Raw genomic sequence first — 26,494 nt, forward strand, 5'->3', positions numbered from 1 at the left:
GCAGTCATCAACCTTTATTATGTTTGTAAATTGCTGGAGTTCTTTATTTTTGGCGACAATGATCTCTGCTTAATGTGCAACACAATTAGTGGCTCCAGCTCAAAATCTTCCACTTGTGCTTAATTGCACATTAAGTGTTGTTGGAGATTTACTGGGTATTTAACCATGTGCTGTCATACAAAGGCTATTCTGTTCTGTAACTTTTATTTTGAAGATGTGAACCTCTAGTCAGGATTATGAAAAACTTGCAGGGTGCGTTGAAGGATACACTGTTGTACAAGAATAAGGAAGTTTATTACGATCAATGATTTACAGTGGAAGGGCAAGTCAAGTTCCAGTTTTATTGGGATAAAAATCTGGGATTTTTATCATTGCTGCTTTGGGGATCACCTTTCATGATTCCATCTATAAAACTGGAAGTGGCCTCCCTTTAGATTACTTTAACGAAGCATTTAATTTTTATCCTTTTGTAGTTTTAAAATACTGGCAGTAATCCTGACAGAGAGGTGAAAATGTGGATCTCTCTACCACATAGAGTGATTGAGGTGACGAGCATAGATTTAAAGGGAGATTTGAGGTGCAAGGAAGAGACAAATATGAGGGCATGATGGGAACATGAGGCTCGGGAGAAGTGTTAACACACATGAAGTACAAATCAGATGGCTCTGGTCTTTTGATATGTTAAAGATTGTGTCGGTAGTAATTTGAGCTTATTTTAACAATCAATTTTAAAACAAAATCAAATTAGGATGAGGAATGTCTGTGGTTGAAATTTATCTTGGAAAGTGAAGAATTGACAGCCCATTTTGTTCCCTGCCCTGGTTCCATCGAACTGAATTGAACTCTGCCTTGCTCAGAAAGGACTTACATTTATATAGCAACTTTCATAACCTTGGTACATCCCAAAGCACATTACAGCCATCATCTGATTTTTCTTTTAGTGAAAATCTTTGTGGCATAAATATTGGTCAAGAGAGTGCCATGGCATCTTTAACGTACATCAGGGAGAGTGGATGGGATTTTGTTTTAATATCTGTTATGAAACACACTGCCAACAGCATAGTACTCTCTGAAAACTGTTCTGAAGTGTTCGCCCAGATTATATGCTCAAGACTCCAGAGGGGATCTTGAACTCCTGACAGTCTGAGTCAAAGCATTTATTGCCCATCCTCAGTTGCCCTTGAGAAGGTTGTGGTGAGCTGCCTTCTTGAAATATTACAGTTGAGGTGTAGGTGCACCAACAGGGAGGGAATTCCAGGATTTTAACCAAGAGATAGTGAAGGAATGGTGATATATTTCCAAGTCAGGATGGTGAATGACTTGGAGGGGAACTTCCAGCTGGTAGTGTTCCCAGGCATCGACTGCTCTTATCTTTCTAGGTGATAACAATTGTGGATTTGGAAGGTGCTGCCAAAGGAGCCTTGGTGAGTTGCTGCAATGCATCTTGTAGATGACATATGCTGTTTCCACTGTGCATCGGTAGTGAAGGGAGTGAATTTTTGTGGGCTGCTTTGTCCTGGATGGTGTTGAGCTTCTTGAATTTTGTTGGAGCTGCACACATCCAGGCAAGTGGAGAGTATTTCATCTTTCTCCTGACTCCACACTCTAATTGCACCTAAAGTGGAAACTCCATTGTCTAAAGCACCATCTTTGTTCTGCATAACTCAATGACTGGTTAAAACTTGGTGCAATCTATCAGGAAATATTGAAAATAACATACTTCAACATCAGTGTCGCATTTGGAGCCCATCCATCCTGGTTCACAATGGCATTCAAATCCATCCACTAATTCGGTGCAACTACAAAATAAAGGGAAAGATTTCATTTGAATTAGCAGAACATGCATGGATTATGAACAAATGTAATCTAGAATGAAGGTCTCTATTTTAATTGGGCTGAGGTTCAGGAATGGGGTGGTGGGGTGCTATTCATGTTCAGAACAGATCACATCAGAGTCTGATCCACATGGAAAGCTTCACTGAGTCCACAGTCCAATGTCTGGCCCCTTTTAACACCCAGGTCTCATTTTAAACAATGCAGGACGATCATCCTCCCAAAACCAACATGTCCAATGGGCGGAAGCAAGGAAATACAGTCAGGACCTTTGGCATCTGAGAGAATGGTCCTTGAATTTATTTCGGCACTGTGTGGACTTTGACAGCTGATGCAAGGGAGAAGGGAAGACAAGTCTGCAGCTGGGGCTCACCAGCACCGTGCAGGGTCTGTGGGGTGGGCTGGAACGGGAACTGCTGTTCCTTCAAGCACATATGGACTCCCAAAGCAAAAATGTATTTTTCTAAACATAATTTGTTCCCTTCTGGCCAGTCATTGCCTCCCTGCAGATTTCATCTGATGCATTTGATACCAGGGGGGCCTCCCCATAAGTCAGTATGAGAATCACATCACGCCCTGATAACATTATCGGCCTGGCCTGCAGTGAGAGCCTCAGTCAACATCAAAACCAGTGGGAATTCTGTACATCCTGGATGGGAAAGGTACAGCCCAGCTGGACACGGTCTGCTGAAAAATTGATTTTTTTCTTTGCCTATTGGACAGACCTCCTGTTGGGAAAATGACTCCAGATTAAGGTAACCTATAATAGCGCAAAAGTACACAATAATAACCAAGTACAAAATATTGAGAGAAACAGGGGAAACGGTTCTGAGTCTCATTTGCAAGAGAAAGTGTATCAACAGGTCTGTCAGCATCAAGCAGAAACAGGGACATGAACAGTTTCCTTAGGATACAACTCATTTAGGAAGCTAACTCATTTCTTTTCTATTATATTGACCAATTATATACATAGCCAGCATTTTCAGGCTATTAATTCAGTTGAAAAATAGAATTTCTAATGAGAGAAAAATAGGAAGTTCAATACCTGTTTCTGCATGTACATTGGTATATATGGTACTTAACCTTCAACTTACCTCCATCAATCCAAACGTTTTTCTTGTACTCATATCAACTTGCTTTGCAGGCAAGGTGGTTGTGAACAGAAGCATCTGTCTTTCATGTGAGAGATTTTCTTAAAGTGCTTTTTTAGAATAGAAATTCTGCAATGAATGATAGGGAAACTTTGCAGGAGTGACTGAAAGTTTATCAGAGTTTTGGGCTTTGAACAACTTCTTATAAGGCAAGAGAGCTAGGTGGAGAGATGGATGGAGTGTTAGGGGATAGTTAGGGTGAGGCATTCAAAAGCTCTGCCACCAGTGGTGGGATAAAAGCACAGGGAGGCTCAGAATGACCACGACGAGATGATTAAAGCCTTTGGCAGTTTATGCAGGGCAGGGAGGGAAGTTGCTGAGATACGGCAGGCCAAGGCCACAGAGGGATTAGAGGTCAGCATTGGAGATTTATCTTTCAGGTGTTGGGAGGCAGAGATCCACAACAGGTTATCGAAGACAGAGGTGATCAGAACTTAGGGCAGCACAGCTGTAGGTGGCAGAGCATTGAATAAGTTGAATGGCAGACGATGTAAGACCAGCATTGAAATAATAGAATCTGTCAGTGGGCAAGTGGGGTAGGTGAGGAGAAGCTGCAGGGAAGGCCGTCGTGAACAGAACCATCTGAAAGAGTTTGGTGAAAGAGCCAGGTTAGGAGAATAGACAAACAATGCTGTCAACACAGTGTAGGATATGGACTGGTGAAGCTCAAATGCCATAAATGAAGGCTGTGGGTGATCCTTGAGCTAACATCATGGATGAAATAGTCATGTAGAGATGGATATTAAAAGTATTCATGTGGAACCAGTCACCATGTTAACTCTTGATCTTGTTATAGATAAAGAAGAGGTTATCGAAGATCTTGGCAGATTCTTGACATGACAAAGGAAAGTTGGGAAGAGAGTCACTTTCATAGATCATAGATAGAAACCCTACTGTCCTGAGGAGGCCATTCGGCCCATCGAGTCTGCACCGACCACAATCCCACCCAGGCCCTACCCCCACATATTTACCCGCTAATCCCTCTAACCTACGCATCTCAGGACTCTAAGGGGCAATTTTTTTTTTCACCTGGCCAATCAACGTAACCCGCACATCTTTGGACTGTGGGAGGAAACCGGAGCACCCGGAGGAAACCCACGCAGACACGAGGAGAATGTGCAAACTCCACACAGACAGTGACCCAAGCCGGGAATTGAACCCAGGTCCCTGGAGCTGTGAAGCAGCAGTGCTAACCACTGTGCTACCGTGCCGCCCCACGGTAGCACCATTTCTGCTGTTGCTTTGGCTATGAAGCAGTAATTCAGTATAAGTAAGTCTTATGGAGTTGGTCAATGGAATACTAGATGTGGAGAAAAATGGCGTTGGCATGATATCAAAAGAAGGGACTTGCAATTATACAGTGGAGTAAGGAGCAACCTAGGCTAGTGAGTGGCTGCATGATTGTCCCTCCTTCATCTCAGTAGGCTGCTAGATTGAAATCAGGCTTGTTTACTAACCATGACCCCTTGAGTAAAATTGAATACATTTAATACATGCCAAATATTTCATAACAAGTGATAGAAAATGTTTAATCATTTCTATAGTAATAAAACTGAAATCGACTTCAAATGGAAAAACAAACAAATTATTTACACTTTGGACGCAGCTGGAGTGCATCAACACGCACCTCAGTTCACTTGCCCTTGCTTTATGTGCACATCGCTTCAGTCACACCGATAGGAAAAAAAATGGATGCGAATCAGGAAAATGTGGCAATACTCGTGGATAATGCTCAATAAAATGTCTTGTGGGTCACACTCAGAACCCAGATGCGGGCATGTGGCCCCCAGGCTATGGGTTGCCTGCTACTAATATCGTGCCTTTATCAATTTCAGGACATCCAAAAGTGATATGCAGCCATCATTGTTGACGTGTAGTCACTGTTGTAACGTACAAACAGAAATGTGAAAATGACTAGAACATCAGCTTTCACTGATGTTGGATGAAGGAAAATGTTCACCTGGGTGAACTCTGGTCATCAAAATAGTACAATCCCCCAATCAAAGTCTAAAAATAAATTATCTGGTCAGCACGACATTGCTGCTTACGTGATCTCACTGCAAAATTGGTTATTGTACTTCCCCATACTACAAGAGTAACTACACTTCAAAAAGGGCGTAAGTGACTATTAATTGGCTGCCACCACTTCCCCAGACCCTCCTATAAAATTTCACACAGATTGGGATCTGGTGGTTAGGCAGCGGGAAGGCAACCGGGTGAATATTAGGAAATAAGAGTACTCATCCAAACTGTTTTTTCCTACTGGGCATCACGGTAGGGCTGTACAAATCCGCCCAAAGACTCTACCTTTTGAGGAAGAAAGGTCCAGATACTCACTACCCTCTGAGAGAAAATAATTCTCCTCGTCTTTTGCTTAAATTGGCAGCCCCTTATTTTTAAACAGTGACCCTTGGTTCTAGACTCCTGCACAAGAAGAAACATCCTCTCCACATCCACCCTGTCAATACCTCTCAGGATCGTACATTTCAATACAGTCGACCAAATTGGGAGCCAGAAAGGGAAGTCAAATGTATTGTGAAGGGGGAATTATAGGATCAAAAGATGGATTCCTTGAAAGCCAAGGCCCCACCTACCCTCTCGGACAGACGTAAAAGATCCCTGGCACTACTTGAAGGAGAGATGGGGGACTCACTCTGCTGTCGGGACCAATACATACCTCTCAGGAAGTCTGAAAAATATATTATCCAGTCATTATAACTGATGCGCGATTAAATCACTCAGGAGACTAGATTGTACCCGGGAAATAAAGGCTTTTATTACTGACAAGAATGGAGCACACTATATACAATACAATCCCAGATACTTCCCCTGGTAGGCGGAGCCAACTGGAGTGTACCACAGAACAATATCAACAGGTAGAACAGCCCAACCCTAACACCAACAGTAACTACAGTAACATATCTACAAACACCCATAGTGCTGACCATCCATGGCTCAGCACTCATAGTGGTAACCAACTATGGTTCACCACATTCACCCCTCCTTTAAAACAAAGGCCGGCGGGGCAAAAAAAACCAGAACAACTGTTCATATATTCACAAGTTCAGTCGTATTGGAGGACCGCACCGTCTCTGCGACCTCCTCAACACTGGCGGTAACGCCGGTTCTGGTAACCGTGGTGACCTCCTCTCCAAGGCGGTGTCCAGTGACTCCTCCAGTTCCTCACGGACAGGTGGACCACAAGGTGGTGACAATCTCCTGGACTCAGGCAAGCTGTACACGGGAGTAAGAGGATTAAGTGGTGGTCCCGATACTGCCCGCGCCGTGTCAGGAGGGGAGATAAGGGTGGGGGGTCCCTAACTAGGGGTGTGGAAGCGACTGGGGTTTCCAAGTCCCCTGCAGGCGCCAGATCTCTATTAGAGACCGTGTCCTCTCGCCCGTCAGGATATGCCACATAGGCATATTGAGGGTTGGCATGGAGGAGATGGACCTGTTCAACCAAAGGGTCGGACTTGCGGGTCCTAACATGCCGCCGCAGGAGGACAGGTCCTGAGTGCGTCAACCAAGACGGTAATGAGGTCCCAGAGGAAGACTTCCTAGGGAAGGAAAACATCCTCTCATGTGGAGTAGCGTTGGTTGCCGTACACAGGAGTGAGCGGATAGAATGGAGTGCATCAGAGTGTACCTCTTGCCAACGGGAGACTGGAAGACCTTTAGACCTCAACGCCAGTAAGACAGCCTTCCAGACTGGAGCATTTTCTTGTTCAACCTGTCCGTTACCCCTCGGGTTGTAACTCGTAGTTCTACTTGAGGCAATCCCTTTTGAGAGCAGGTATTGCCTCAAGTCGTCACTCATGAATGACGAGCCCCTATCACTATGGATATAGCTGGGGTAACCGAACAGGGTGAAAAGATCCCGTAATGCTTTGATAACCGTGGCAGTGGTCGTATCAGAACAGGGAATGACAAAAGGGAATCGTGAGTACTCGTCAATCACATTGAGGAAGTACACGTTCCGATCTGTCGAAGGCCCACACTCAGTCTTTCAAAAGGGCGAGTGGCTTTAATGAGGTGTGCCCTGTCAGGTCGGTAGAAGTGCGGTTTGCATTCAGCACATACCTGGCAGCTTCGGGTTATGGACCTGACATCCTCCACTGAGGAGGGTAGATTCCGGGCCTTGACGAAATGGAAGAGCCGAGTGACCCCCGGATGGCAGAGATCATTGTGGAGGGCCTGTAATCGATTCTCCTGCACACTTGCACATGTTCCACGCGACAGGGCGTCTGAGGGCTCATTGAGCTTCCCTGGACGGTACATGATATCATAATTGTAGGTGGAGAGTTCGATTCTCCACCTCAAGATTTTATCATTTTTGATCTTACCCCGTAACGTGTTGTTGAACATGAACGCCACGGACCGCTGGTCCGTGAGCAGGGTGAATCGTTTTCCCGCCAAGTAATGACGCCAATACCGAACGGCCTCCACAATGGCCTGGGCCTCCTTTTCCACCGCACAGTGCCGAATTTCGGGGCCTTGGAGGGTGCGAGAGAAAAAGGCGACGGGCCTGCCCGCCTGGTTAAGTGTGGCGGCCAGGGCGAAATCAGATGCATCACTCTCCACCTGAAAGGGGATGGACTCATCAACAGCGTGCATCGTGGCTTTTGCGATGTCGGCCTTTATCCCTTCAAAGGCTAAGCGATCCTCTGTTGCTAGGGGAAAGGAGGTAGACTTGATGAGTGGACGGGCTTTGTCCGCATAATTGGGAACCCACTGTGCATAGTATGAGAAGAAGCCGAAGCATCTTCTCAGTGCTTTGATGCTAGTGGGCAGGGGAAGTTCAAGGAGGGGACGCATATGGTCTGGATCAGGGCCAAGGACCCCGTTTTCCACCACGTATCCGAGAATTGCTAGGCTGCGCTTGCGAAATACGCACTTCTCCCTGTTGTAGGTCAGATTCAGGCGAGACGCAGTGTGTAAAAATCTAAGGAGGTTGGCATCGTGGTCCTGCTGGTCATGGCCGCAGATAGTGACGTTATCCAGTTACGGGAAGGTAGCCCGCAGCCCGTTCTGGTCCACCATTCGGTCCATTGCACGCTGGAAGACCGAGACCCCATTCGTGACGCCAAAGGGAACCCTTAAAAAGTGATAAAGACGACCATCCGCCTCAAAGGCCGTGTATTTTCGCTCCTCTGGGCGAATGGGGAGCTGGTGGTAAGCTGACTTCAAGTCAATGGTGGAGAACACCTGGTACTGCGCAATCTGGTTGACCATGTCAGATATGCGCGGGAGAGGATACGCATCCAGCTGCGTATATCTATTAATGGTCTGACAGTAGTCTATGACCATCCGGGGTTTGTTTCCAGTTTTAACCACCACTACTTGCGCTCTCCATGGACTAGAGCTAGGTTGGATGATCCCTTCCCTGAGGAGCCGCTGAACTTCAGATCGAATAAAGATCCGATCCTCAGCGCTGTAACGCCTGCTCTTGGTTGCGACAGGCTTGCAGCCTGGCACGAGATTCTCGAATAAAGATGGTGGGGTGATTCTGAGTGTCGAGAGGCTACACGTGGAGCGCGCTGGGCAATTTGGAGGCTGCTGTGCTCCCACTGAAAGTGGAGGGAGTGGCCCATCGTACTGCAGGGTTACACTCCTCAGGTGGACCATAAAGTCTAGTCCCAGGAGCATCGGAGCGCAAAGGTGCGGTAACACAAGGAGCCTGAAGTTCTCGTAAACTGTGCCCCGCACCGTCAGGTTGACCACGCAGCTCCCTAGCATGGTAACAGACTGGGACCTCGACGCCATCGAAATTGTCTGTCTGACAGTCCGTACTCGGAGACTACACCGTTTCACAGTGTCAGGGTGAATGAAGCTCTCCGTGCTCCCGCTGTCAAACAAACAATGAATTTGGCGTCCATTTACCTCTATGCCCATCATGGACTTGTCGAGTCTGTGAGGCTTGGCCTGGTCCAGGATGATTGACGCCACCGTTGGGTCTTGGGTGCCACTGCAGGCAGCTGAGATGGTTGATGATGATGACCCCTGCTGGTCGTCCGCGGTCGGTGCCGACCAAAATGGCTGCGCCCATGGATCGCACGTGGACGGTGGCGCTAAAAGTGGCGGCGCCTGCAGGTCGCACGTGTCTTGCGTCTCCGTCGTCAGGGATGGCGGTGCTCTGGAATCGCACATGGTGGAAGACCTCGAAGACGCTGGAGACAAGGAGACAGGCTCAGGAGAATCACACGCCGCACTGCTATGTTTGGAGAGTGGTTTGGTCCTGCAGACTTTGGCATAATGCCCTTTCTTCCCACACGCGGAGCACAATACCGTTCTAGCTGGACATCGCTGCCGAGGGTGTTTCGCCAATCTGAAGTAACACCGCAGGCCTCCTGAAGCTGCTGCCGTCGTCAGGTCCGAGGTTGGAAACACAATCGCGCAGTTTTTTGGAGCCGCTGAATAAAGTAGAGTTGGTGGCTGTACTTGCCACGATGTTCCCACGTGGTCGGTGGGGTACGTTTCTAGACTTCTGGAGGCCGTCTCCATAGCGTCGGCCAATTCTACTGTCTTAGCGAGGTCTAGATTACCTTGCTCTAGCAGCCGAAGGCGAATGTACGATGAGCCGATTCCCGCCACGAACGCATCGCGAATCAAGTCATTCGTGTACTGGGCCGCCGACACTGGTTTGCAGTTTGCAGGCTCTGGCTAGCTGCTGAAGTTCACACAGGTACTGTTCTGTCGTTTCGCCGGGCTGCCACTGCCACTGGCTAGAAGGTGTCGAGCATGGATCTCGTTTGGCGGTTTGTTGTACCGTCTCTTAAGTAGTTCGATGGCCCCTTTGTAGTCTTGGGCATCGCGGATTGATAAGTATACGGTGTCGCTTACCCTCGCGTGGAGGACCCGCAGTCTATCGGCGTCATTTTGAATGGCTGTTGAGGCATCGATGTAGTCTTGAAAACACTTTAACCAATGGTCGAAAGTGTTCGACGCTCCTGCCGCACGTGGATCTAAAGTAAGCCGATTGGGTTTCAACATTTGCTCCATGGTTTTTAAAAAAAATTTTGTCAGTAATAAAATTGATGCGCGATTAAATCACTCGGGAGACTAGATTGTACCCGGGAAATAAAGGCTTTTATTACTGACAAGAATGGAGCACACTATATACAATACAATCCCAGACTAAAGGGTCACCAGGCAGTGCAGTGACCTTTATATTTCCCCTGGTAGGCGGAGCCAACTGGAGTGTACCACAGAACAATATCAACAGGTAGAACAGCCCAACCCTAACACCAACAGTAACTACAGTAACATATCTACAAACACCCATAGTGCTGACCATCCATGGCTCAGCACTCATAGTGGTAACTAACTATGGTTCACCACAATAACATTACTGCTTATGTGATCTTATGGTGCACAAATTGGTCATTGCACTTCCCAACATTACCACAGTGACTACACTTTAAAAAGTATTGAGAGTGTGAAGGGTGCTATAAAAATTCAAGTAATCTTTTCATGAAGCAGTTGTAATGACAGCCTCGACAAAATTGCTGCCCACTGAGCTTTGGTAACATAAAATTGTTGAGAGTCTGGTTTAAAATATTAATTGAGATTGGGAATGAAGACTGCTTGAATTTGTCAGCTAATTTCTTCCTGTCAATTATATTGGCAGCCTAAGTACTGCTTTCAGCTGTATTAAAAGGTAATTAATCCCCATTTATTGAAAGCATCCTCATGCTAATGAACGCAAAAGAAAGAACAGCTTGTATCAATATAGTGTATCTGCCATACTTTAAATCATTGCCTTTAATAAAAAAAGAAAGTATCTTTATGATGATTATCCACCAGAGAATTAACACAAGAGAATTGCACATTTATCATGAAACAAAAGCAAAATGCTGAAAGGCATAACAAAGTTTCATGAACACAGCTGAGGGAAAATGGCTTTTGATGCAGGCAGACTCTGAAATTCCTTACCACATTTTAAAACTTCATTTGAGTAACCTTAACCATAAAGGTCTGGAATCTCACCAACCTTGAGCTGACTGTTTTCAGTACAATTTGCCTGAAATCTGCCAAGCCAGAGTGAAAGGTTCTGGAAATCTAAGAAGAAAGTGATGTCCAGTTCAATGATGTCCACAATCATTTGATCTAGTTTCAAAAAACACCATACTGCAAATTTTCCCTGCCCCCGCCCCCCGCCCCCCCCCCAAACCCCACCCAACAATTGGCCACAGCCCAGATCGAATTATTCACTGAAGCAAGTTCCATTAATTCCATCCATTTCAAAACTACATGGAAGACATGAGGTTGCTTTGGCAGACAGAGTGAAGGAAAATCCAAAGAGCTTCTATAGGTATGTTAGGAGCAAAAGGATAGTGAGGGATAAAATTGGTCCTCTTGAAGACCAGAGTGGTAGACTGTGTATGGAACCAAAAGAGATGGGGGAGATACTAAATGGTTTTTTTGCATCCTTATTTACTGAGGATACGGGCATGGAGTCTACGGAAATAGGGCAAACTGGTAGGGAGGCCATGGAACCTTTACAGATTAAAGGGGAGGAGGTGCTCGCTGTCTTGAGGCAAATCAGAGTGGATAAATCCCCAGGACCGGACAGGGTATTCCCACGGACCTTGAGGGAAGCTAGTGTTGAACTTGCAGGGGCCCTGGCAGACATATTTAAAATGTCAGTATTCACGGGGGAGGTGCCGGATGATTGGAGGGTGGCTCATGTTGTTCCGTTGTTTAAAAAAGGTTCCAAAAGAAATCCGGGAAATTATAGGCCAGTAAGTTTGACGTCGGTGGTGGGCAAGTTATTGGAAGGTGTGATAAGGGATAGGATCTACAAATATTTGGATAGACAGGGACTTATTAGGGAGAGTCAACATGGCTTTGTGCGTGGTAGGTCATGTTTGACCAATCTATTAGAGTTTTTCGAGGAGGTTACCAGGAAAGTGGATGAAGGGAAGGCGGTGGATGTTGTCTACCTGGATTTCAGCAAGGCCTTTGACAAGGTCCCTCATGGGAGGTTAGTTAGGAAGGTTCAGTCGCTAGGTATACATGGGGAGGTATTAAATTGGATAAGACACTGGCTCAATGGAAGAAGCCAGAGAGTGGTTGTGGAGGATTGCTTCTCTGAGTGGAGGCCTGTGACTAGTGGTGTGTAATTGAGTCTGTGTCTTATAAGTTCTGTTTGTGAACAGAATTCCCACTCACCTGAAGAAGGGGCTCAGAGCCTCGAAAGCTTGTGTGGCTTTTGCTACCAAATAAACCTGTTGGACTTTAACCTGGTGTTGTTAAACTTCTTACTGTGTTTACCCCAGTCCAACGCCGGCATCTCCACATCATGACTAGTGGTGTGCCGCAGGGATCGGTGTTGGGTCCATTGTTGTTTGTCATCTATATCAATGATCTGGATGATAATGTGGTCAATTGGATCAGCAAGTTTGCTGATGATACAAAGATTGGAGGTGTAGTGGACAGTGAGGAAGGTTTTCAAAGCTTGCAGAGGGATTTGGACCAACTAGAAAAATGGGCTGAAAAATGGCAAATGGAATTTAACACAGACAAGTGTGAGATATTGCACTTTGGAAGGACAAACCAAAGAAGAACGTACAGGGTAAATGGTAGGACTCTGAAGAGTGCAGTTGAACAGAGGGATCTGGGAATACAGGTACAGAATTCCCTAAAAGTGACGTCACAGGTGGATAGGGTCGTAAAGAGTGCCTTTGGTACATTGGCCTTTATAAATCGGAGTATCGAGTATAAAAGTTGGAGTGTTATGGTAAGGTTATATAAGGCATTGGTGAGGCCGAATTTGGAGTATTGTGTACAGTTTTGGTCACCTAGTTACAGGAAGGATGTAAATAAGATTGAAAGAGTGCAGAGAAGGTTCACAAGGATGTTGCTGGGACTTGAGAAGCTGAGTTACAGAGAGAGATTGAATAGGTTGGGACTTTATTCCCTGGAGCGTAGAAGATTGAGGGGAGATTTGATAGAGGTGTATAAGATTTTGATGGGTATAGATAGAGTGAATGCAAGCAGGCTTTTTCCGCTGAGGCTAGGGGAGAAAAAAACCAGAGGGCATGGGTTAAGGGTGAAAGGAGAAAAGTTTAAAGGGAATATTAGGGGGGGCTTCTTCACGCAGAGAGTGGTGGGAGTGTGGAATGAGCTGCCAGATAAAGTGGTAAATGCGGGGTCACTTTTAACATTTAAGAAAAACTTGGACGGGTTCATGGATGAGAGGGGTGTGGAGGGATATGGTCCAAGTGCAGGTCAGTGGGACTAGGCATAAAATGGTTCGGCACAGACAAGAAGGGCCAAAAGGCCTGTTTCTGAGCTGTAATTTTCTATGGTTCTATGGTTCTATGGATGCACCAAAAATTGTGTGCCAGAAATTAAGTCAAGACACGAAAATACTTTTTTTAAAAAGCTTTTAAAAGCGTTTTTTAATTTATGAAGTACTGTAGCGAGCAAATATAGCTTTGAAAAGCCATTTTCAGTCATTTAAAATCTGGTTACTCACAAGTGGATTGAAACTATTGATTAAATATGCTTACATTTGGTGATAAATCAATTTTCTGCTGCATTATTAAAATTGTACCAGATTGCTAATATTAAATATAATCAAGGAATATGTTTTAATGCAAGAGTTATTGTTAATTCCTTCTGAAATGTTGCCCAACACTGCAGGTTCACAGAAGAATTTATGTTCTGTGATTATGCAAATATATTTTGGTGGAAAATAATTTTGAGCAGTGAGCACTCAAATAACTGACTGTGTCCAAAGCGGAAACATTTTGCCATAGGTATCAAGCTTCCTTGGAATAGCAATCGGCAGCAGATTGTTACAACTCCATACCAACTTACCTGTGATTAAATTGTAAAGTGCCTGACTTTCCTGACTCAGTCCGCGTGAGGCTCAGGAATTGAAGAGTGTCTACAGCTCCAGTGGCGAAGTGCAAAAGGAGCAAAGTGAAGGTGGACATGTCTCCTTTTTACGGCACTTGCTGTGGATATCGGTGGGGTTGGAAGGGGAGGGGGTGGGGGAATTCAGACCTGAGGGTGGGGTGTGGACCCCAAATCTGTTGCTGCGGAGGAGAAAGTTACAAGCAATAAATTAATGGGTGTTCATTAGGCCTGGCTCTGAGCATTCCCAATTCTATGCGGGTTAGGTGGATTGTCCCCTTAGTGTTAGGAGGACTAGCCAGGGTAAATGCATGGGGTTATGGGGATAGGGCCTGGGTGGGATTGTGGCTGGTGCAGACTCGATGGGCTGAATGGTTTCCTTCTGTACTGTAGGATTCTACGGCTCTATATGTTAACTGTATGAAGCAGAGCCTGTGGGTAGTTGGGGGGGGGGGTGCAAAGATGAGAAATGATCAACTTCTATCCAAACCAGGCATGAAGTTTGCAGAATAGCTCTCACAGCATTGGGATGTTCAAACTATTTTCAGGTTCAAACCTTGTCTGAATTCAGCCAATATACTAAAATAAGGTGCGCTGGGAGCGGGGTGGGCAGGGAGGTGGTGTGTGATCAGTAAGTTTGCGGACGACACAAAATTGGCAGGACTTGCAGACAGTGAGGAGCATTGTCAGAAGCTACAGAAGGATATAGATAGGCTGGAAATTTGGGCAAAGAAATGGCAGATGGAGTTCAATCCTGATAAATGCGAAGTGATGCATTTTGGTAGAAATAATGTAGGGAGGAGCTATATGATAAATGGCAGAACCATAAAGGGTGTAGATACGCAGAGGGACCTGGGTGTGCAAGTCCACAGATCCTTGAAAGTGACGTCACAGGTGGAGAAGGCGGTGAAGAAGGCATATGGCATGCTTGCCTTTATAGGATGGGGCATCGAGTATAAAAGTTGGGGTCTGATGTTGCAGATGTATAGAACGTTGGTTCGGCCGCATCTGGAATACTGCGTCCAGTTCTGGTCGCCACACTACCAGAAGGACGTGGAGGCTTTGGAGAGAGTGCAGAGGAGGTTTACCAGGATGTTACCTGGTATGGAGGGGCTTAGTTATGAGGAGAGATTGGGTAAACTGGGGTTATTCTCCCTGGAAAGATGGAGGATCAGGGGAGACTTAATAGAGGTGTATAAAATTATGAAAGGCATAGATAGGGTGAACGGTGGGAAGCTTTTCCCCAGGTCGGTGGTGACGTTCACGAGGGGTCATAGGTTCAAGGTGAAGGGGGGGAGGTTTAACACAGATATCAGACGGACATATTTTACACAGAGGGTGGTGGGGGCCTGGAATGCGCTGCCAGGCAAGGTGGTGGAGGCGGACACACTGGGAACGTTTAAGACTTATCTAGACAGCCATATGAACGGAGTGGGAATGGAGGGATACAAAAGAATGGTCTAGTTTGGACCAGGGAGCGGCGCGGGCTTGGAGGGCCGAACGGCCTGTTCCTGTGCTGTATTGTTCTTTGTTGTCTTTGTTCTTTGTTATATATTTAAGTGGTTGCATGATTGTTTTAAGAGCCAGTTACATTATTTGATGGTGATGCCATTGGAGTGTTTCAGAGGCCTTGTTTTAGTTTCATTTCGTACTCTGTAAGGCAACAACTCCTACAATAAATCTGTTGTTATTATTTTGAATCGATGAGTGCAAACCACATCGTTTTCTTTAGAACAGTACAGTGTCTGAAGAAAAAACTACTTGTCAATATAGGCATAATTTTGGATGCAATTAGGACTAGAGCTGGCAACCGCACCCAAAGTGGAAACTCTACTCCAGGATAGTTGTTAAGGAATTCCAAATCGCAATGACTAACACGCTGTCCTGACAGTCAATGAAATCATTTTGAGGTCTGGGTTAAAAAAAAAATTCCCATCACATAACTACCGCAACAATGAATTTCTGAGTTGAAGTAATGGTGCAGTACAGGAATGGTCCTCCCATTCAATTAAGTAACAGTTTCTTGATTGAAAATCAAACTATTGTAAATGCTGAAAGCCTTATTAGCTGACTTACATGCCATGGAGACACGGGTTGGACGTACACTCATCTACATGATGTTCACAGTTCATTCCAATAAATCCTTTCAAACAGATACAGCTATAGCTGTTGATAGTGAGAATGCAGGTTCCTCTATTGTAGCATGGAGTGGACGCACAGTCATTGATATTAACCTCACATCTGAGACCTGAGAAAGAGAATACACAAGCATTTTAGCTCTGTGTCACATTGGCCCACCAACAAATTAAGTTCAACCAGCTTTTGCAAATGTTGAGAAGCAAAATTATTCCTCAAGTGAGTGAGAATGAACTTTACCCAATCAAAAATGGCCCCCCTTATAGACAATGTTGAAAAAAAGTTTGAAATAAAATAATACAAAAAAATATATAAAACTATCATATAACATAAGCAAAACCTCAAAGGTAATAATAATCTCTGGTAATATCCTGAGCCACGAGCAAATTGGAGTAGGGTGAATAAGATTAGAAAATTGAAGGTGTGGAAAAAAATGGTTCACAATCATGGAGGGCTGCACCAGGACTGGGAAACGTGGAAGCTGTATTGTTTGGACTGTCTTCTCCTAAACCATGCTGGGATCAGTGTTCCGGTGAGTTGTATAATGAGGGAATAGAAAGGGTTTTATCCTAAATAGTGGAGGTGAGGGATCAATTGAGAGAAGACGTGATAAATTAGAGGGAGAAGACACAGTAAGAGAGCAAGGTAGCAAGAAGAATAATGATAATTAGAGCACGGCAGGAAGGGGCAGAGTGTGTGCATACTTCAGAATGCATTCGCAGATAAGGCTAGATGTTGCAAAAATAGTAAAAGATATAACCAAAGTTCTTTATATGCATGTAGAATTTAAAATAAAATGGATTAATTGTCAGCTCGTACAGATATAAATATATGTGCTCTGATGGCGAATACAGAGATGGCTGCATGGCAATCCAGGCTGGGACCTGAATATTCAAGGATACTTGACATTCTGGAAAAAAAGGGAGACAGGAAAAGGTGGAGGGGCAGCTCTGTTAATTAAGGATGACATTGGCACAATAGTGAGAGATGACTTTAGTTCTAAAGGTTAGGTTTTAGTAGATATAAGAAATAGCAAACATAAGAAGTCAATTGTGGGAGTAATTTCTCGATCCCTTAAAAGTAACATAGGACAAGGTATAGAGGAAGATATACTGGGGGCCTGTGGGACTGGTACAGCAATAGCCACTGGTGATTTTAATTGACATACAGATTGGGTGAATCAGATTGACACAGATAGCCTGGAAAATGACTTCATTGAGTGTTTCTTTGAACAGCATATTCGAGGACCAACCAGAGATCTGGCTATTCTAGACCTGGTAATGTGCAATGAAAGGTTTAACAACACCAGCTTAAAGTCCAACAGGTTTATTTAGTAGCAAAAGCCACACAAGCTTTCGGAGCCTTAAGCCCCTTCTTGAAGAAGTTAAACTTCTTGCTGTGTTTACCCCAGTCCAACGCCGGCATCCCCACATAATGTGCATGAGACAGGATTAAATAATAACATCCATGAAGAAGCCCCTAGGTAGCTCCACATTCAATTTGAGGGAGAGAAGAATGGGTCCAAAACTAGTGTTTTTAAAATTAAATAAACACAATTACAAGGGTTTGAGGTCAGAGTTGGCTGCAGTGAACTGGAAAACTAGGTTAAGGGGTAGGTCAGTAAAGATGCAGTGGGAGGTATTTAAGGACATAGTTCATAAAACACAGCAAAGATATATTCTGGTTAGAAAGACTGTCCAGAGAACAATGCACCATTTGCGTCAAACTAATGAAGTTGAGGATGGTATCAAATTGAAAAAAAAAGCATACATTTCATGAAGATTAGTGGCAGGTCAGAATATTGGACAGAAAATAAAAACTAACAAAGAATGACGATAAAAATGAAGAGGAGATAATAGAATGAGAGAATGATAACTAGAAAAATAAAAACAGACAGTAAGAGTTTGTACATGGGAAAATGACTAACTAGAGTGACTGTTGGTTCTCTAAAATGTCTGGGAAATTAATAAATGTTTTGAATGTGTGTGTAAACGAATCTTCTGATTTCACCTTGCGAGTTCCCTACAAGTTTCTTTTAAATTGACTTCATAAAAAGGTGTTTTTATTGATTACCTGAATTCAAATTCCACCAGCTTTGATTTGAATTTGATTTGAACCCATCAGTCCAAAAACACCTTACAGCGGCCACACAAGTAAGAGAAGTTGTGCATGAGTTTCAGTGTGATGCAAGGTTGTCAGGCCATAGTCACAACAATTGACTGATCGTTTCAAATAACATGTTCCTTCAGTTGTTCATAATTGGAATATTACAGACTGTACTTAACAAGGCCATGCTTGCAAAACCCTAAAACAGGGCATCCACTGGTAGATGTGCTTCTGTCATTGGACAGCATTTGTTGAGCAATAGCCACACTAACAACCAATTTATGATAATCAGTTTATCATATTTGCTGGAAGCACCATCCAGTCTTATGCAGGGACCCTGTTCTCTGTGGACAGAAGAAATTTGCTTAAGACTTGCACCACTTTTGTATTACCGAGGAACTTGGGGAGCCAATAACCTATAGTTCCCCATTACTTTCTTGTCCAAGCACTATCAACTTGACATCCAATGCCTTTCCTTCCTGCTGTATAAATTGTTGTGATTGTTTGAAATGTGTTTGTCCTGAGTGCAAGATGAAAAACTTGAACAACATGTTCAACAATATTTAATATGCTCTTAAATTGTGTTGTATTCTTCTCACTGTTAGCTATACTCCCCAGTTTGGCATCATAGAATTATAGAATCATAGAAACCCTACAGTGCAGAAGGAGGCCATTCGGCCCATCGAGTCTGCACCGACCACAATCCCACCCAGGCCCTACCCCTACATATTTTACCCGCGAATCCCTCTAACCTATGCATCCCAGGACACGAAGGGGCAATTTAACATGGCCAATCAACCTAACCCGCACATCTTTGGACTGTGGGAGGAAACCGGAGCACCCGGAGGAAACCCACGCAGACACGGGGAGAATGTGCAAACTCCACACAGACAGTGATCCGAGCCGGGAATCGAACCCGGGACCCTGGAGCTGTGAAGCAGCAGCGCTAACCACTGTGCTACCGTGCCGCCTATCTTCAAATTTTGATTCTGATTACCAATTACAAGGTACAACCCATTAATGTAAATCATGAATCAGTGGGGCACTCGTTATTATTGACACTTCTTTCCATCTTCATTCAACTCTTTTTAAGTTCATTTTCCAGTGATATTTTCCATTTCATTATCTTCCTGAGGACACACTGAGGTAAAAAGACCAATCCATACATTTCTCAGTCAATAGCTGTCAACACAGAATTGTTACAGTGCAGATGGAGGCCATTGAGCCCATTGAGCCTGCACTGACAACAATCCCACCCAGGCCCTATCCCCGTAACCCCATGTATTTATCCTGCAAATCCCCTTGACACTAAGGGGCAATTTAGCCTGCCAAACAACCTAACCTGCAGGAAACTGGAGCACCTGGAGGAAATCCATGCAGACATGGGGAAAACGTGCAGACTCCACACAGACAGTGACCCAAGGCAGAAAATGAACCCAGATGACTGGTGCTGTGAGGCAGCAGCGCTGCCCTGTGTCCTTTTATTTTGGTTGCCCTTTAGTGGTCCTTTCTCTACTTTAGAACAAAGAAAATTACAGCAGAGGAACAGGCCCTTTGGCCCTTCAAGCCTGCACCGACTATGCTGCCTGTCTGAACTAAAAACCCCTACCATTCTGGGGACCATATCCCTCTATTCCCATCCTATTCATGTATTTGTCAAGATGCCCCTGAAAAGTCACTATTGTATCTGCTTCCACTACATCCCCCGGCAGCAAATTCCACCCACTGTGTAAAGAACTTGCCTCCTACATCCCTTTAAACCTTGCCCCTCGCACCTTAAACCTATGCCCCCTAGTAATGACGCTTCCAACCTGGGAAAAAGCTTCTGACTATCCACTCTGTCCATGCCCTTCATAGTCTTGTAGACCTCTATTACGTCACCCCTCAATCTCCACCGTTCCAGTGAGAACAAGCAAAGTTTCTCCAAACTCTCCTCATAGCTAATGCCCTCCAAACCAGCCAACATCCTGGTAAATCTTTTCTATACCCTCTCCAAAGCTTCCATGTCCTTCTGGTAGTGTGGCGACCAGAATTGAACACTTTATACATATACAAAGAGCAAGAGGGTAGTCTCTGGCTATCCTCTTGCTCTTTATATATGTATAAAAAGCCTTGGGATTTTCCTTAATCCTGCTGGCCAATGAATTTTTGTGACCCATTTTAGCCCTCCTGACTTCTTGCTTAAGTTTCTTTCTACTTGCCTTGTATTCCACACTTTCTTCGTGTGTTACCAGCTTCCCAGCCTTGACAACTGCTTTCTTTTTCTTTTTAACTAGGCTCATAATATCTCTCATTATTCAAGGTTCCTGAAACTTGCCATACTTATCCTTCATCCTTCCAGGAACATGCCTGTCCTGAACTCCGATCAACTTATACTTGAAAGCCTCCCACGTCAGATGTTGATTTGCCCTCAAACATCTGCCCCCCAATCTACATTCTTCAGTCCTGCCTAATAATGTTGTAATTAGCCTTCTCCCAATAGGCACTTTCGCCTGAGGACTATACTTATCTTTATCCATCAGTACCTTAAAGCTTACTGAATTGTGGTCACTGTTCCCGAACTGCTCCCCTACAGAAATGTCAACCACCTGGCCAGGCTCATTCCCCGATACCAGGTCTAGTACAGCTCCTTCTCCAGTTGGACTATCTATATACTGTTTTAAGAAGCCCTCCTGGATGCTCCTAACAAACTCTGCCCCATCCATGCCCCTAACAGTAAGTGAGTCCCAGTCAATATAGGGGAAGTTAAAATCTCCCACCACAACAACCCTGTTACTTTTACACCTTGCCAAAATCTGCCAACATATCTATTCCTTTATCTCCCACTGGCTGTTGGGAGGCCGATGTAAACTCCCAACATTGTGACGACACCCTTCCTATTCCTGAGCTCTACCCACATTGCCTCACTGTAGTTCTCCTTTTTCATTCATTCAGTGTAGAACAATTTCTGACTTTTATACTTCTTGATAATTTGATTTCATAATGTATTTATTCCTTTATGATGCTGATAGTTAACTTCCCTCCTTTTTATCTCTTCTCCACTCGTATCTAAGTACTTTCCATATATCTTTTTTTAGATTAATTTTCTCTTTCGATCTTTATTCATCCACATGACTTCATTAGTAGTTGACCTAATTTTGCCTTTTAGTGTAATACATTTCTCTTGAACTCCATTGATCTCCCTTTTAAATATTCCCAGTTTTAGTGTCTCTTTGCTTTTCAATATTTTCTCTCAGTTTATCTTCTGATGTCCCACCTACATTGCCTCATAGTTTATTATCTGAATCTAGACATGGGCCTTGCGGCTAAAGGGGAGAAAGCAGAGTGGGATACTGAAAGTGCATGATCAGCCATGATCATATTGAATGGCGGTGCACGCTCCTGCTCCTGCCCTATTTTCTATGGTCCTAATATTTATCCTGATTGTTAGATCATAGTTAACAGCACAAAACAAGGGTTTAGTAACTAGTTGAAGTGCTTGGAACGGGAGGAGCATCACTTGCTTCTTCACCATTTTGTCAGTAAAATGGCCAAATAGATTGCCCACCCTTGAAAGACTGTGCTTGATTTTCATATCTCCTGGGCATACCAATAACAAAGGGTTGATAATAACTCTTCACCACTGTGAGGGTTACAAAATTACAATCAAGGAATACATTCTCCAAGTATCCCTGACATTGGCCTGCTCCTTCAGTAAGAGCTTCATGTTCTGGGATTTCGTCCCCACTTTCCCCATTCCTGAGCTACTTCACTCCCTCTCCACTTTCCTGGACCAGAGTTCCTGGGACTGTGATCATGCATCAGGTGGCTAGGATAACAACTCTGCAATAATAAGTCCTCTGAAGCTGAAAATTCAGAGGTTTGATTTTGGCCTGTGTCACTTCAACTGGGGAAACTGTGCAAAAACTACAGAGGTGGGCAGGGGGAATAGATTCCAAGCGAGGAAAAGGAGACTCGCCTCTTCCGGATGGAATGGGAAGGCATTTCAGTGGCTGGAACTGATATGTTCTGCCCTGTTAATGCTCTTACCAATATTCTGCCACGAGGCCCACATTTTGAACATGCCTATGAAGCCTGCCAGGCAACCTGACAATTATGGCCTTCTAAACCCGGTGGAACTTTCACCAGCCTGGTAAATGTCCCTAAAAAAGTCAAAACACAATGATACCCACGGGAAAATAGATTACTTTTTCTGAAAATATCTTTCTAATCCATTTGGGAAGAAGATACATCTCTCTTTTGACCTCCCCCAGGGGAAGCTTTGTGCTCCAGCAAAATGCTATTGTGTCCTTTTGATCTTCTTGACTGAATCACAGAATCATAGAATCCCTATAATGCAGAAGGAGGCCATTCAGCCCATCAAGTCTGCACTGACCACAATCCCACCAAGGCCCTATTCCTGTAACCCAACATATCTACCCTGCTAATCCCCAGACACTAAGGGTCAATTTAGCATGGCCAATCGACCTAACCCGCACACCTTTGGACTGTGGGAGGAAACCAGAGCACCAGGAGGAAACCCACGCAGACACGGGGAGAACATGCAAAGTCCACACAGACAGGGTCCCAAGAACAGAATTGAACCTAGGTCCCTGGTGCTGTGAGGCAGCAGTGCTAACCACTGTGCCACCCCTACTTCTGGAACCTTCTGACATGCCTGTTCAGGAATGGGAACTAGGAAGAAGGAAGACATATCGGCAGCACTATACAAAGAGAACAAAGAACAATGCAGCACAGGAACAGGCCATTCGGTCCTCCAAGCCCGTGCCGCTCCCTGGTCCAAACTAGACCATTCTTTTGTATCCCTCCATTCCCAATCCGTTCATGTGGCTCTCTAGATACGTCTTAAACGTTCCCAGTGTGTCCGCCTCCACCACCTTGCCCGGCAGCGCATTCCAGGCCCCCACCACCTTCTGTGTAAAATATGTCCTTCTGATATCCGTGTTAAACCTCCCCCCACCCCTCACCTTGAATCTATGACCCCTCGTGAACATCACCACCGACCTGGGAAAAAGCTTCCCACCGTTCACCCTATCTATGCCTTTCATAATTTTATACACCTCTATTAGGTCACCCCTCATCCTCCGTCTTTCCAGTGAGAACAACCCCAGTTTACCCAATCTCTCCTCATAACTAAGCCCTTCCATACCAGGCAACACCCTGGTAAACCTCCTCTGCACTCTCTCTAAAGCCTCCACATCCTTCTGGTAGTGTGGTGACCAGAACTGGGCGCAATATTCCAAATGCGGCCGAACCAACGTTCTATACAACTGCAACATCAGACCCCAACTTTTATACTCTATGCCCCGTCCTATAAAGGCCAGCATGCCATATGCCTTCTTCACTACCTTCTCCACCTGTGACGTCACCTTCAAGGATCTGTGGACTTGCACACCCAGGTCCCTCTGCGTATCTACACCCTTTATGGTTCTGCCATAAAGATGTTATATTGAAAAATCTTCCAAAAAGCCTTCTTCCATCTTCCTAAATTGTGGTTTTAACAGGGTTCTCAACCGTGTCTGATCCATCACCCGAGCCACTCGCTCACCCTCCCACTCCCTCCCAGAACGAGGATAGGGTCCCTCTTGTCCTCAGTTTTCATCCCACCAACCTCCATATTCAAAGTATCATCCTCCACCATTTCCACCAACACCAGCATGATGCCACCATTCAACACATCTTCCCCTCACCACCCCTCAGTAATCTGCAGGGACCATTCTCTCAGGGACACCCTGGTCCACTCCCAACACTTCACCCCCTGCCCATGGCATCCTTCCATGCAATCATAGAAGGTGCAACACCTGTCCCTTTACCTCCTCCCTGCTCACCATCCCAGGGTCCAAACATTCTTGCACGTGCATCTCCTTCAATCTGGTCTATTGTATTTGCTGCTCCCAATGCTGTTTGCTCTACATCGGGGAGACCAAATGCAGTCTGGGTGACCGCTTTGTAATCATAGAAATCATAGAAACCCTACAGTGCAGAAGGAGGCCATTCGGCCCATCGAGTCTGCACCGACCACAATCCCACCCAGGCCCTACCCCCACATATTTTACCCGCTAATCCCTCTAACCTACACATCCCAGGACTCTAAAGGGCAATTTTTTAACCTGGCCAATCAACCTAACCCGCACATCTTTGGACTGTGGGAGGAAACCGGAGCACCCGGAGGAAACCCACGCAGACACGAGGAGAATGTGCAAACTCCACACAGACAGTGACCCGAGCCAGGAATCGAACCCGGGACCCTGGAGCTGTGAAGCAGCAGTGCTAACCACTGTGCTACCGTGCCGCCCCTACTTCAGTGTTTTTCAAGTAGATCACCTACTTCAGTGTTTTTCTCCCTACCTCCTCCTCTAACCAAAAAAAAGTCACTGGGAGGACCACAAGCAGGGGAAAGGTGAGTTAAGATTCTTTTATCCTTTTACCTGTATAAGGGCAGTATGGTAACTAGGGCAGTGGTATGCTCCTCTGGCCAGATGTGGAAAATTAGGGAGCAATCTAATCTTCCTGACAACTTTGTCTGCAGGAAGTGTGTCCAGCTGCAGCTCCTCACAGACTGCATTGTTCGGTTGGAGGACACACTGTGGAGCAATCAAAGGGCAAAGTGTATGATAGACATCAGTTGCAGTGAAGTTGTCACACCACAGGCTCAGTCAGGTAGATGGGTGACCGCCAGGAGAGGCAGGCGGCTAGTGCAGGAGTCTCCTGTGGCTATTCCCCTTTCAAACAGGATCCATTTTGGATACTGTTGAGGGGGGGATAGCCTGTCAGGGGGAGATACCAGCAGCAGCCAGGCCTGTGGCACCACACCTGGTTCTGCTGTAGAGCAGGGTCGGGCAAAGAGCAACCGAGCAGTAGTAATAGGAGACTCGCTAGTTAGAGGCACAGACAGGCATTTCTGTGGGCGCAATCAAGACTCCAGGATGGTGTGTGACCTCCCTGGTGCCAGGGTCAAGGATGTCTCTGAGCGGTTGCAGGATATTCTGAAAGGGGAGGGTGAGCAGCCAGAAGTCATTGTACATCTTGGTACCAACGACATAGGTAGAAAAAGGGATGAGGTCCTTAACTGTGAATATAGAGAGTTGGGCAGAAGGCTAAAGTGCAGGACCTCGAAGGTAGTAATTTCTGGACTACTATCGGTGCCACATGCCAGTGAGAGCAGGAATAGGAAGATTAGGCAGATAAATGCGTGGCTTGAGAGCTAGTGCAGGAGCAGGGATTTAGATTTTTGGATCACTGGGATCTCTTCTGGGGAAAGGCTGCCTGTTCAAGGGGGATGGGTTACAGCTGAACTGGAGGGGGTTAATATCCTGGCAGGAAGATTTGCTAGAGCCACTCGGGAGGGTTTAAACTACTTTGGCAGGGGGGGGCGGGGGGGAACCCAAAGCAGCAGGGAGACAGAAGAGAAGGTTGAGGACAGCACAGAAATTAATGAGAGCACATTAAATAGTAAAGGCAGTGTCAGTAATCCTAGTACTAGACAGATCAGGCGAAAGCAAGACAGAGAGCAAGGGAAGTCCAGATTAAACTGCATTTATTTCAATGCAAGAGGCCTGGCGGGCAAGGCAGATGAACTCAGGGCGTGGATGGGTACATTGGACTGGGATATTGTAGCTATTACTGAAACATGGCTAAGGGAAGGACAGGACTGGCAGCTCAATGTTCCAGGGTACAGATGCTATCGGAAAGATAGAACAGGAGGTAAGAGAGGAGGGAGGGGCAGTTGCACTTTTGCTTAAGGAAAACATTACAGTGGTACTGAGAGGGGATATATCCGAGGGTTCGCCCACTGAGTCTATATGGGTTGAACTGAGAAATAAGAAGGGGGAAATCACTTTGATAGGGTTGTACTACAGGCTCCCAAATAGTCAGCGGGAAAGTAAGGAGCAAATATGTAAGGAGATTGCAGAAAGCTCCAAGAAAAATAGGATGGTAATAGTAGGCGACTTTAACTTTCCTAACATTGACTGGGACAGCCATAGTATTAGGGGTTTGGATGGAGAGAAATTTATTGACTGTATTCATGAGGAATTTCTCATTCAGTATGTGGATCGCACAACTAGAGAGATGGCAAAATTTGACCTGCTCTTGGGAAATAAGTAAGGGCAGGTGACAGAAGTATTACTGAGGGATCCCTCTGGGACCAGTGACCATAATTCTATTAGTTTTAAGATAGCTATGGCCCAAAAGTTAAAATTCTAAATTGGGGAAAAGCCAATTTTGATGGTATCAGGCAGGAACCTTCAACAGTTAATTGGGGGAGTCTGTGGGAAGGCAAAGGGATGTGTGGTAAGTGGGAAGTTTTCAAAAGTGTGTTACCCAGGGCTCAGGGGAAGCACATTCCTCTTAGAGTGAAGGGTGACGCTGGTAGAAGTAGGGAACCCTGGATGACTTGGGATACT

General features: G+C 45.3%; 1 protein-coding gene across 5 annotated transcripts in view; it reads right to left on the reverse strand.

Moving 5' to 3' along the window:
• The window catches only part of LOC144493796 (uncharacterized), a 293,145-nt gene that overhangs the window by 214,996 nt on the left and 51,655 nt on the right, over window positions 1–26,494 (reverse strand). For all 5 annotated transcript variants that reach the window (XM_078213293.1, XM_078213294.1, XM_078213296.1 and 2 more), the window contains exons 3-4: window positions 15,924–16,095; window positions 1,721–1,799 (exon numbers count right to left, since the gene is read on the reverse strand). In XM_078213293.1, the coding sequence (XP_078069419.1) occupies window positions 1,721–1,799; window positions 15,924–16,095 (251 nt within the window). The remainder of the gene's footprint in view (window positions 1–1,720; window positions 1,800–15,923; window positions 16,096–26,494) is intronic.

This window comes from Mustelus asterias, chromosome 5 (genome assembly GCF_964213995.1).
Source record: "Mustelus asterias chromosome 5, sMusAst1.hap1.1, whole genome shotgun sequence".
Taxonomy (NCBI): domain Eukaryota; kingdom Metazoa; phylum Chordata; class Chondrichthyes; order Carcharhiniformes; family Triakidae; genus Mustelus; species Mustelus asterias.